Source organism: Colius striatus, chromosome 4 (assembly GCF_028858725.1).
Source record: "Colius striatus isolate bColStr4 chromosome 4, bColStr4.1.hap1, whole genome shotgun sequence".
NCBI classification, from domain to species: Eukaryota; Metazoa; Chordata; class Aves; order Coliiformes; family Coliidae; genus Colius; species Colius striatus.
Window position 1 is genome coordinate 62,212,393 of NC_084762.1, and position 14,123 is coordinate 62,226,515.

At 34.8% G+C, this 14,123-nt stretch overlaps 1 protein-coding gene across 1 annotated transcript in view; it reads left to right on the top strand.

The window, feature by feature from the left end:
- The window catches only part of C4H8orf34 (chromosome 4 C8orf34 homolog), a 164,168-nt gene that overhangs the window by 48,757 nt on the left and 101,288 nt on the right, over positions 1–14,123 (top strand). Inside the window, exons 5-6 of the mRNA XM_061995680.1 lie at positions 4,287–4,315; positions 10,610–10,779. Of these exons, the coding sequence (XP_061851664.1) occupies positions 4,287–4,315; positions 10,610–10,779 (199 nt within the window). The remainder of the gene's footprint in view (positions 1–4,286; positions 4,316–10,609; positions 10,780–14,123) is intronic.

A 14,123-nucleotide genomic window follows, 5' to 3' on the forward strand; every position in this document is an offset into this window, starting at 1 on the left:
GTTTAATAGTCTAAGCTTTTTTTTTAAAAAGGCATGAGAACTGGTTTATTATTTTAGGTATAAAAAACCCATAAGGTACAAAGCTAATACAATGAGATATGTATTTGGACAATCAGCTTAATGTAGGCATGATAATAGTAATTACAATATTATAACTATTAACAAATTGCATTGTTACTATGTTGATAGTCATATTTCATTTAATCCTAGTATGCCAGACCTTTCTTGCAATACCTTGTTCTTCCAGTTCTCTTAAAAAAACAATCTGTTGACAGAATGGAAATGTTCCAGTTGAGAAAGGCTGTGCTAGCATGAACAGCCCCACTCCAGATTTGTTGTTGATCAGAGATGGCAGTAGTTGTGGAAAGGGCTGTGAATACATCTTCGTATCAATTCCTTTATTATTCCAGCACCCTTACAGCGTAGAGGGTCATTACTCTCAAAAGTAGAAACAAGTGCCCTGAATCTGTCTGTGTTATTCACCAGACAGCTGTGTGGGCTGAGTACTTGTGATGCCTGATCAAAATTCAGCACCCTTAATTACTTGTAAAAGAGAGGATTTTTAAAGACATAAAATTGGCAGTTAGATACCTAACTCATTCCCACTGTAAACGTTGTCTGTGAGCCTTAGCTGTTGGTGGCAAGCAAATCTTTCACCCTGTTAGTCACAACACTGACTTTCTCGTTGCAAAAAGTAAGAATGGTATGACTATTGTATAGCTGTCAATCATAGCATGATATAAAAGTATAGCAAATGTTGTCTGTGAGAAAAAGCTACTATGAGAGAAAGAGTAAAGCGTACTTGTTTATTTGTGAAGGATTCACCTTTGACATGAGAAGACCTTACATAACAAAGGCAGGAGAACTTTTCCAACAGTCCTCTTTTTATCCTCTCTGTAGTAACTGGAGTCAGAACAATAATGAAGTAGTCCTAAAACTTCCATTCTGTATGTTCACCATCATGCAGATGGAGGCTGTACATGCTTTAAGCTGAGACAAGTCAGAAACAGTTGTTCTTAGTAATTTATATTCTAACAAAGCCATTGAATTCAAGATTTAACAAACTAGATATGTCAATTTTTCAGGTGCTAGAGTTTTTTGGTGATCAGGATTAAGTTGTGATGAAAAAAGGCTAAATCGTTCGTAAAAAGTTTTTAGTGTATGTACAATTTGACTACACCTATGGATGTTTTGCTTGAAAGAGTAGTTTCATAGAAAGGGCTGCCTCTTTATCTCTAGTATTCTGTGATTTTGCAGTGACATTTTCCTATTTAGAAAATATAAAAAGTATAATTTATATTTCCTTTTTCACTTCATGTAAAAGCCACAGAGAAAAGAATTAAAATAACTATACAAGGTACAGGGGGCACAACCAATTATTTGTTGTCAAATGTATAAAGTAAGTGAAAATTGGGTTCTATTTTTGAAAAACTCTGATCTCTGAAAATTAACAATTACATGAACTGGAGACAGCAACCATTGTTACTATTACTTTGTAGGAATTCAACAATTTAAAAATATCAATGTATTACGTGAAAATAAGGTAGCTGATAGTAACCTGTTTGACTACTGAAAAGTCAAGAGTTTGCTAAGGGCTAAGAGAATACAGAAATCCTGAATACTTCTGCATGATAATTCTAACTGTGTTTAGTTGTGTCCACAAGATTATGTATTAAGGGATTTTGAGGTTTTTTTTTTTTAATGTTGTGGTAAATATGCAATGGGTTTAATTTTTTGAGGAACTACTTTGTCGAAACTGGAGTCCATAGTATTTCATTTGAGGTCTGCACCCAAAGAATGACCCCATTCTTATGATTTTCTGTCTACTTCGTAGAGGATGCAAGTATGCTCTTCTCTCAGCTTCAGCCATGAGAGTTTGTTAGTTTGACAGCTGCAAAAGATAATTCCTGAGTAGGCACACACTGAGTGCATGGTGCATGATGTGTTGGAAGAAATCAAGAAGCTTTTTTGCAATCACATTTTTATGGGTTAATTTATCCTAGTCTCTACTTATGGAGTTGTATAATCAGTGACTAGTGGAGTTTTGTTAATGTCAATGGGACTCCAGCCATGATCCATTTGATGAACAGCACGGTAAATCTCCAGAAGAATCACCATGCAAAGATGAAAAGCTCCTTAAGAAATTTCTTCCTAAGAATCTCTTTTCACTTGATACCCCATCGGAGAGAGAATATAAGAGTTTGCAGCTTTAATTCTGTGATTGTAAAGATAAAAGTTTTCTAAACTTAAAAAAAATTATTTTGGCAAGATGGCCTCAGAAACTGCTATGCCTCTGCATACTTATCTAAGAAATACAGTTAGTTTTGATGTCTTGCTACTCTTTGCAATTTAGTAAAGAAGAAATTTGAGGCATTCTAGTTAATTCAATTACTGAGCTTAGTCTTCTCTAAGTTCAGAGTAAACTTGAAAGTAAATATATTTAATGAGTAAGTCAGCACAGAGAAAAATTGCCCTTGCACTTGCTCCGATATTTCAAAGACCCATTCACAGAGCAGAAGAAAAGGAGACCAACTTCCAGTCAGAGGAAATAAACCCATATAAACCCAAAATCTTAACATTATGGGAAATTGCTGGGAAAAGTTAGTTTGTCTGTTTAGAGAGAATATTTGTGGTTATAAAATTGTTTGACTTTGGTTATGTAAAATGCATCCAATGTGATGGAGAGTTGGTTGATAGAAATCAGGTTGTTAAAGTTGAGATAAAGAGAACCTTGAATTAGTTTTTTAACTTCCTGATTGCTACCTAGTACAGTTATCTTCTCGCTAGTAAATGCCCATTTTGGATTGAAAAAATTCATAACACATTAAAGTCCTGTTGAATGATTCGTGTTGGTGCAACTCACTGCTTATAGTGTGTGGATATTGGGGTAGTGTCTGGGTTAAATAAAAGTCTGAAGCTATTAAAATGGGTTAATTACAGTGAGGGATAAAGTTAGGCAAAATAGATCTTTCTGAATATAATCTGCTTTAGAACTTCTGAATGACTGAAAATATCCTGTTAACTCCTGTCATGTTTCTTGTAAATTTATTAAATCTTTAAAATTATAATTGCAGTTCTCTTGCTACTTCATTGTTTTTTAAACAACAATAGGTACAAGGAAGACATCTAACCTTAGAATTAGCCATATAGAGTTCATGATAAAAAGTACACTAAAAACTCCCAAAATTCACTTAGTTATGATGTACCAAATAGTAAGAAATAGAAATATTATGCAAATAAGCTTATACTGCTGCAATCTTTAGTGGGGTTTTAGAAAGGATAACTCTCCACTCAGCTGATACTAAATATTTTGCAATATTATCTCTTGCATTCCTTAGGAGAAATTGTCTTGATAACATGATATGCATTAGAAGACAGCTTTAAAGTGTATGTTCTTCCTATACATGATTGCTTCTCCGCTTTCATCATCAGGAGATACACATCTTTGATTTTTGAATTGAAATTCTAGCCTGGAAATTTTTCTTATTAAATATTGTAGGAACTGGGAAATATTTGGTTTCCAAATGTATCAGAATTTTCCACATAATAGCATTATATGTATGGTTACTTCATCTCTCAATGTGATATGACTGAGTCATGTAGATGTGTTAAAAATTCTGAGACCAGCTGTGTGTATTTAATGTTCCACAGGATATAAAAGAGATGGCATGAGGGAAGCAAGCATAGCAAAGTCTCAGGCAGGCATCAGCAAAAAGGACAAGAGCAAATAAACAAGTTCTTGTTCAGAGAATTTAGAAAAAGTGGTTTGCATTCTACTGTGAAATTTTCCTTTGAGATTTTCCTCCTTTTAAATTTGATCTGTTTTCATAAAATCATTTCTGCATTGAACCACAGAGAAAGAGAGAAAAGTCATGTCCATGTTGCTCTGTAATTGCAACTTGATGTTATATATACTGGTCAGGGTGAGATTTGCATAATAATATGTCCATATGTAAATATTATGTTGCTGATTTAATTTCAGAAAGCAGGTAGGAGTGCACCTAAGTTCATTGTCACTTTACTGGCACATCGACTGTTTTCATTTCTATAGTTTTTTGAGAACTCATTTTGGTAATATTGCAGCTGAGAAAAGTTAAGAGTATATTGCTTCCAGGCAGTTTCAGTAATTGAAAAAAAAAAGTATGATATGTCATATGGTACATCAATGTGCAGAGAACAATATGTGAACTTACCAGGTTAAACCTTACTTTTACTTGCTGTAGTAAAAAACATTTATAGAAAGAATGTTTCTAAATATTTTTTTTAAAAATCTGTTTTGTTTTCAGGCATTGCTATTTCTGATGAAATTGATAAGGTAAGATTTATTGTGTGCTTAATGAACAGTACAAAAAGACAGTTGATTGTGATAATTTCAGGCAATGAGAGCTGCATCTCCCTGTCCTGGAATACATACTTCAGTTCTGATGAGTTCAGAGGAAGTTTAGTTATGGAAAGCTATATGGGTAAGTACAGTATATGTTGATACATTAAGAGCTTGATCCAGGATGGACTGTCAGCTATGGAAAAAAGGTCTCATTTTAGACTTGCCTGTGCCTAAACTACAAAGTCGAAGAGTCTCTTGGCAAGGCCACGGGAAGGCTTTTGGTCTTAAGGCTTCATGTAATCTGTTGGGTTACTTTGTGTACTTTTGGAAATATTTAGCTTTACGTACCTTTTATTACTGAAGTCATGAATTCTGCATTCTCAGATATGATTTGTGACAATATTTAGGAATCATTTTTGCTTCCTGAATTTGATCAGAAATGCACAGGACATAAAGATCAGTCTTTACTTCCTTGCTCGATGCAAGAAACCTCTTCTGTTTTGGCCTTTTTGATACATTACGCAGTTGACATGAGTTTTAGTTTGAACTGCAATAAACTTTATGCTGAAAGAATAATCAAGCTACTTTTTTCAAAGTTCCAAAAGAAACAACACCTTTATCTTCCTTATTCTCATCAGTGAACAGCAGTATGTTTCTAGTTCCAAGAATCTTGGGTTGTGTTCTTGGTGTCAGAAACCATTACTCTCAGGGAAATAAGATTAAAAGTTATATAAGATGCAGCAATAATGCCTAATATAGGAGAGAGATTTTAAAAAAATAATTTCTTCTGTCAAAATGAGGACACAAGCCTTTCTGACACAAGTGCATATAAAATACCTCCACTGAGTTTTCCAGGAAAGACCAATCGAGACAAGATTGATCACTGTTACCATGTAGTCATGGGCATGAGATACTGCCATTTCAAATCCATGGCCTTTACTTACCATTTTGCCCTTGATCTTGCTTTTTCTTGTTGTTTGTATTAAAACAGTATCTGAATCTTCTTACTGTTTCCTTAACTGCTTAGAAATGATGAGAAACATGATTAGACAGTCCTTCCATTAGAACCCTTACCCTATAGAACACTTACGAAGAACTCCTATTCATTTGGTTTTGCTTGTTGAAAAAAACTGAAATACTGTTTGTGGGATGAAAAAAAGACATTTTGGGCTAGAGCCTGTTATAATGTACTTTTTACATATATTTTTAGCACATACGTCAGTGTTCATTTAAAAAAAAATTATATATTATTGTTCAAAAACATTAATGTTTTTAAAATTTAATTTTTCAGTGTGGAAATTGAGATGGGGAACACCATTGGTAAATTCCCTCAGGATCCAATCTGAGCAAAGAGTTAATTTTCTTTTTGTTACCATATACTTTATTGTTTATGATTTAAAATTGGAATGTAGTGGGTTTTTTAAAAGAAAACTCGGCATTATGTTGGGCACATTCAGTAGTGTACGTTACCTAACACCTTTACAATACTACATCTGCTTTAACATCTGTTTCTGTTGAGGACAGGTAAATTGAATGTTCTCAAAATCAAAAGTTATTTGTGAAATATATAGAAAACCAAACAATAAAACTCTTAACGTGCCTCCTTCATGCAGCGTTACTCAACAGGCTTCTATGATAGATTTACAGAAGAAACTCAGTGTAGTGAACTTAATTTCTATTTCTTGTTATGCCCCTTTAGGATTTTTAATGGACATATATGCCAGTTCTGGTCTAAGAAACTAAGCATAGCCAAGACCATCGTGGTGGAATCCTGCCTCCTAGGAATGACCTGTTACTGGAGATAATTCCTGAAATGTTCCTGTGACTTATTTCTAAGTGTATTACTTAGCCTGGAGCAAAATCAATGAAATATTCCCTGATAATGGTTTAACACTAAACAGAATTCGATTCCATTTCACTTGAGAAAATTCCCATGCAATGTTTATTTTTCAATATAAATGTAGTCAGGTTCATTGTAATTCCTTTCCCATAAATACCCACTGATAGTACATCTTCCTTATCTGGGCTATGGCAGTACTGAATAATTTTTGAAGCCATGTTCATCTGTACTTTGAATTAACCATTTAACCCTTCTGGTGCGTGTCATGGGTCTAATACAGCATACCCAAACTTGGCATTGGATTGTGTTAGAACACTGGCATTTCATAGATGTTGTGAAAGACATAGAACTAAGCACCATAATAAATTCTTCCATATACTTTTCCTTGCTTTATGTTCCTGATCATCAAGGACATTCTTGGGGATTAGGACATAGTCCTGCTGTTTTATCAGTGGTTCAGATTATGAACCCAGAGAGAATATGTGCATATTTCCTTATTTTTGTTTCTCATTATGTAATTTTTTTTTTCCTGTCTGCAGTAACCTCTAGCTGCCTTTGTCAGGGGAGTACTTAAACAGTATTGCTGGTTGATGTAACTCCTCCTCAGAGTAATCCAGTTAATTAGTTAGTTGCTTAGTTACTGAGCATTTGGATTTGGAAAACCAGTTTTCTCTGAATTACAGTAGCTTTTGTGAAAAGGTGTTTAATTTAAACAGATTCTTGTCAAATATCTGCTAGTGTTAGCTTTGTGCCAGTACTTAGGGCTTCAGTCCAAGACAGAGGTAGAGAAAATACAGCCAGGCAAGGTTCAGTCAAAATGCAAGCTTTTGGTTTGACATAATCTAATGAAATTTCTGATTTCATTGGTATCATTACAAAAATAATCCTTAAGATTACTGCAATCAAACCAGATTTGTTTTATAGGTTTAAAATGGATTTATATGGTTGTAGCCATTTAAGTTCTGTGCAAAAAAATGAGTCATGCCCTTTACCTCTTGCCATGGTTGGAAACTGACTAAAATATTGTCATTTTAAAGCAATTTAAAAGAAGATTGGGGATGGTTCATTCCTTTTCTGTCTCTAAAGAACACTTAGTGTTTTCAAGAGTATTGATTTGGGTTTTTTTTACTGAAAATATAGACTGGAAACATTTTCTTTTTGAACAGTGATGTTTTTACATAATCTCGATATTCAATGGATTGGTGCTTTACTTAAGATTTATATAGTGGAGCTCTCACAGATAGTGTGGAGACCTGTCATAACATTGTGGAATTTGTCCAGAATTCACAAGAATGTCTTTCAGTCACTTTAAACATTAGTAATGTGAGACACCCAAGAGGCAGAGATCCAGAATCAGACTCAAGTGAAGATGATCTAATAATTTAAAACAGACTTTTTACCCTCGATGCTAATATTAAAACATTTTTTCTATGGAATATCTAGAGTATGCTATTTATAAAGAGAATTACTACAATGAACACAGGTTATAATAAAATAGAGGAAACAACTACTCTGAGTCATAAAAATAAACATTTTTTTCCTCACCCAAAAGTATTTTTTACTGTGGAGGCTCTCTCAAAATCCATACTGGAAGTTAGGAATTCTGAGCTTTTTAAACTACGCTTAAAAAATGGATAGATACATGTGCTTTCTGGTGGGGTTTGTGCACTGCAACCACATATCAGGCCAATGTGAAGATGAAATTCATCTGTCCTCCAGTCTTTCCTTTCTTCTCCTGGTATCACATAAAGGAAGCTTGAATGTGTAAATTTGGTAGCCTCTGATGTGGCTGATATATGAATGACACCTGGATTGCACCATAGAAGAGTCCTCTAGGTTCATTTAATGCAGTTTTAAATACCTACCTGTTGTGCAAATATTTCTGTGCACAGTAATGTCACTATCAATCTCTTCTGTTATTTATGGGGGAATATAAGTTGGAAATCAGTTAAGAGTCTTGAGATTTATATAAAAAGAACCTAACTATAAAAACTTGTTTGAAAACAGAAGACTTCATGTGAATTTATTGAAGCTGTTGAAATAAGGTGCCAAGTAAACATCCTGATGTTCTTATTAGGGCCCTCTCAGATCCTTCATTTACTATTTTCACTGTGGCTAATTCTATAGTTGAAAGGAGGAAAATAAATTACGTCACTGAAACTGGTATACCAATCTAACAAGATTCAAAAAGGAGAGCAAGCTGATAAAGTGAGGCAAAGCATGACTATGTAATGTAAATTACATTTCTACTAAGTAGAGTGTGAAAGTGCTACTTTGATTCCTAAAATGTCTAGAAGATAAATTGGCATAACAAGGATAGACACAGCATTCATGGTTTGCTTATTTATATGCTGATGGTGCAGTGTACAGTGTCAGGAACGGTACTTAGAAAAGGGCAAATTTTTAGTGCTTTTCATTTTCACTTAAGGGACTGAAAGCTTTTTGCAAGATTGACACTGCACATTGTTGCAGTTTTCACTAGCTCTAGGAACCATTTCTATTATTTTTATAAAATATTCTAGGGAGAAAGGGAAGGGCCAAAAAGGCTTGAGTAGTGGGAATAAACGTTGGAACGGGACAAATGGTTCTTTCTTAAAGAAACTAATGTAAGCACCTTGTGTAATGAGGGCATTGTGGGCGCTGAAATAATCTTCTTTCCTAGCTCATAAACACATGATAGTAGTCACACCTGTGACAGGTTACTCCTGTCAAGTGATCAGAGGCCACTGTCATGTAGTCTGCGTTACCTAACTGTGACACAGAACCAGTCAGATGCACAAAATGTGTGTTTGTTAAGTACATAAAGAAAATATACCAATGGTTAGGTATTCTAAAGCTTCTGCAACCATAGTGTTTTCCTCTCATTTCTCTCTTCTGTATTGGCTGCATTCTGTTTTCAGTGGTCCAACTATGTCACGTCAACCTTGTAGAAAACAGACATCGTTTAAAAAGTGAATTAGTCAAGTGATGGAGAACTATGTAGAGACATGTAGAGACTGAAGTGTGGTAATACACTCACAGGCTCACTGCATAAAGCAGAACAAAAGAATGAAGGTGAATGAGTCTAATCCAGAGCCTGGATCCCATTTTTCTCTGTCAAAATGGAAGCTCTTGGAGTTCTGCTGAGCAAAATTACAGTGTCTAGCCAGAGCAGGGTAAATATATTTATAGGAAAGCAGGTTGCGGCCTTGTTTGTGTCATTTCAGTAGAGTCTTCTACTTCAAACTCTGCGTTTACCATATCTGTGTCAATTAGGAAGAGACTTTAGAAATGGTTTGGTTTTAGGAAGATGAGAAAATATGGTTGCTAGGCAAAGTAATCACTGTGCTGTACTTTCTCCAGATGCTCTTTGTTTGGAAAGCATTGTTTTATGACAGGAATATGTACTGAGACATCGAGCCTAGGTAACGGCCAAGGATTTGTTTTCCTAAAATTTTCTTTTGCTAAAGGGTAGGAATAGAATATATCTCTCCTAATTAGGAAAACAGTATGTGAAATGTCTTTGCTAGCCTAGAAAAGAGTTCAGTTGAAATAAATATTCCCGTCCCATCAGCTCATATTTTTTTCTTTGCATACATGTGTGTTTTTTAGTTTGACTGAACTGTTGTACATACCACATTATCTACATCCATTCTACTAATGTTGAGAACAGAGATATCACTTCAAATGGCTTTTTCGTACAATTTTTAAGGACAATTTGTTTGTCTAATCTAAATTCCTTATATGATGATGCAAATTATGACTATTATTTTGTTCCCGTTGCATTTTGCTTGCTTATAATTATTTCCATCTCTCTGCTTTCAGTAAGTGTTTAAAATATAAGTACTAGTTTCAGAAATGCCTTTTATTAAAATGTTAGTACCATTTTCAGAATTGAAAGATATAGTATGTAAATCCCAGCAGGGTTATTTCTAAAATGCTGAATGTGAATGTACTTATTACTTTTGCATTAATTCATAAAAATGCTGGATGCAGATGAATTTATTACTTGTGCATTAATTCATAATGCAAATAAGAGTGATGCTATTAATCTACAACAGTCTTTTGGTTGGTGTGCTAATTATACAAATGACCTCATCTGTTACTTCTCAGAACTGACATAGTGCCAATTTCAAAAGTTATGCACTTATTAAAAAAAAAAAAACACAATTTTTCAAGATGATACCCCACGTTCCTACAGTTGCCATTGAAAAGTAAAGAGTATGAGAGATTTGAGGTATCAGAGTGGGAAAATCTCTGTAGATTTTTGTTAATAGGAATCTTTTCTTTATTCCACAATTGTTTCTAAGTATTTTGTAGTTCACTAAATTGATAATGTATTGTACTGCTTGTGTGCTTTCTTAGTGAATAGTTTTATTTTCTATATCTTCTTTCCTTTTCCTATTTAAATGTGTGGTTGAGAACAAGCAGTGCAGTATTTCAGTTTTCTTCTAATCTCCTTTCAGGACACAACAGGTTTTAACACTCCCCTTCTCAGACCTCGTGTGATTGGAGAATGGATTGGCCGTGAAGAGAATGATGCAGACCCACTGGCTGCTGAAATGCTGCAGCCACCAATACCAAGAAATAAAAATGAGCAGTGGGACAGTGAGGATAGCAGCAGCCCTGGAGGAAGGTGGGACTTTGGTTTGGACTAGAAATGTAATTTTTGATGCAGAGCTTTGTGAGGCCCCATTTCTGAGAGCAGAGTGTAAGGCTTTTAAATTCCCATGCCATAGTGTGGCAGCATGCAGAATAAATGTAAGACGCTAAAATGTGTCTACTTTCTTCTCATGCTTTTGTATACCATTAACTTTATAATCACTTTCAATCCAATGGTTTTATTCCAATATATAAAGCTAAATGTATTTTGACATGATTTGGGTCCATTGTGTAATAACTTCTTGATATATAGCTTCATTCATTATGAATTTCCATGATTGGTAGTAGCTGTTTGTTAATCTTCTTGACACTTCAGTGATAACTGTGATTTTCTCATTTAAAGGAAAGATAGACAAGGGAAACAATATCTATGTTATTTTAACAGAACTTCCTAAAGTAATCTTCAGTTCTTATACTATGCATCAAAATTCTTTCTCAAAGAGAAAATGATATTCCCTGCAGTAAATAACTTCTGACAATTTATTTGGCTTGGCTGAGGATGGGGGAGTCTGTCTGTTAATGTGCCTCAGCTGCATGAAAGAGATGACGATTTTTACAAGGAGTCAATTTTTCATGATTTAAAGATACCTTTTTATCCCAGATAGTGAAGTATTTACAGCCTTTCTTTAAAAGGGTCTTTCTTTTTTTTTTGAAGTGTAAAGCTTGTGCACTGCCTCTGTTAATTGGCTTAAACACCTACGGTTCTCCCTCAGCCTTGTAGTCTTTCTCCTTGGTTATGACTAGTATTCTGACTGCATCAGACACCTTTTTCTTCCTCTTTTAAGATGGCAGAAGCTCTCTGGTTTCTCTTTGAAAAGGTCTAAGGTATTCCTTCACTATGTCCTCCATGTGCCTTCAACATTGGAATTTACCTCCCTGTTACAAGGAAACCAGCCTGTCACTTGTACTCTTACTCTGTATTTTTTCTCTGCATTTGTTAACTTTCCTCACATGTTGAGAAGTTTTGTTATCCATGAGTAATTCTTTCGTCTTTTAATTAGATTATTGTGGGAGAAGTTGCAAGTACTATTATTTCAAAGAAATACCAGCATGTAGTAATGATCTCTCAGCCAGACATTGGACTGGAACCAACAGAATTCAGACACTGGGTCTTTCCAGTGCAGTTCCTGGGAAAGTGATGGAGTCAGCAACTGGCACTGCAGCTTGATTGTGAGGGACTGGGTTTCTTTTTCCTTATTTAGTAGTTCAATAAAGACACTGAACAAAGATCTGTTCCATGTTTCAGAGCAAACTGAGGGTATTGTATCCCTTCTTTCAATTGGAGGGAACAGAAATAAGCATCTCTGTCTAATCTCTATAAGGGAGCAAAGAGGTTTAGTTCTGAGTAACAAAGATGATTCAAAGCAGCATATTTTTCTCTTTGTAGAGGGTGGTACAAACTATGAGAACTCACAGCTAATGCTATAATTAAAAAAATGTGATTAATGGCTTTGAGAATAGTATTTGAGAAGTCTTGTTGAATATCATGACAAAATCATGTTGCCTAGTGTATGAATTAAGGAGAATAGGGAGTACTTGATGCCAGGAAAGACTCATGGAACACTGAGTCTCTCTAGTTTTTTTTGATGCAGTAAGTGCTGAAGACCTGTTGAAAAATGTGTTGTTAATTGGGAATACTTATTTTCAGTGAAATTGAATAACTACTAAATTATATGCAGCGTATGGTTTTACATTTGGATGACTGATTTTGTGTCTGGGATGATTCTTTGCTTCATTAGCATTTCATCAGCTTTTGTAAGGCTTTTATACAAAGCATAATCATAAAATTACAGAAATTCAAGATAATAGTGATGCTAAAATTGATGCTATGTATATATGTAAGTTTAAAAGACCCCTGTTGATCAAGGTTAATCTGAATGTTTAATAGTAATTCACTAAAAATGGGCACTTTCTTCAAGGTCTGATTCGGTGGTACTGGGAATTAAAGTATGTACTGTTAGCAGAATTTGGAATTGACTATACACCAAATATGAGACAAGTAATAGGTAATAATCATTTAGTTTTAATGTTGCGTATACCTGGTACATCCAAAAGTAGTGGGAATAGTATGGGCTTTATGAGATCAAATGAAACTCTGAAATGACTGAATTTGTAATTGTTTCTAAAGAATTTTTGATTACCTCATCTATATTTCATTCATCTACATCATAGTTAACATAGCCGAAAATAGTGCAGTTACATTTTTACCTGGCAACTGAGAGAAGGAGCATTAACTATTTCAAATTTATTGATCCCTGACTATCAGGATCTATGTGATAAAACATCAAACTCTCAAAATTAATCTTCACTTACAGCATGAGAACAGGAAGTTGAAAACTTCTAGATAATATGTTTTCTTTTACTTATGACTAAACATAAAGAAATGCTACATAAATGAAATCATGTATTCATCCAGTGAATTAGGATTGACAGGTCACTGCAGAGTAATTGGCATAAGTGTCTAGTGACTCCCTCTCTATGTTTTGTTTTCATAGAGCATAGCATACAGGGAGTTTTTGGTGTTTGGTGGAAGGGGAAGCCCTAGGTTTTTACACATTCATAACACTTTGTAGGTGACTGAATATGCTGCAGAGAACGGCATGTGCCTATGGACTGCTGGTCTGTTGATAACAAGCCCATTTTCAGTATTGCTCTTTTCAGCATAAAGTATATCATAGTGAGTATACATACTACATGGTATTTTGGAATCTGAGTTGTCTGCTTTCTATGTCTGCAACCATGAACCTCAGCTTTTGCTCCATTCAGTAGCGGACAGTAGGAAAGAACCACTGCTTCCTTCTTAAAAAAAATACATTCCTGTGAGGATGAGCAACAGAAGAAGATATGTTGTATATCTGAAAGCCAGGCACAGTTCCATTAAAAAAGAAGGAGAATTAACTTTGGACATCTAAAAGGACAAGTTTCACTGCTACTTTGACTGGGAAAGATAGTGTAGCCAGTCTGAGGTAGCTGTATTGGTGATGTCTTGGGAAACTGATGAAAGGTCACCTTTTTGCCCTTGATACTCTGTATTGCTAAAGAGGAAAGACTGTATTTGTTGCTGGTTTCAGGTTGGTCTCTGTTGCTGTCATAAGGGAGTGTGGCAAGGTATTAGTATGTGATAAGGGATGATATAAAAGTGCTGATGGCAATCCTGCTGGTACTGAGCTCATATTTCAGAAATTTGAAGACTGTGAAAATAAGATTTCCAAGTAATTGTTAGTAGTTTCCTACATGAAAAATTTCTTGTAGAAATTCCGAGAAGAAGCAAGGCTCTTAGGAAACTTCTTCAAGGATAATGTATGTACACAGTGGGGA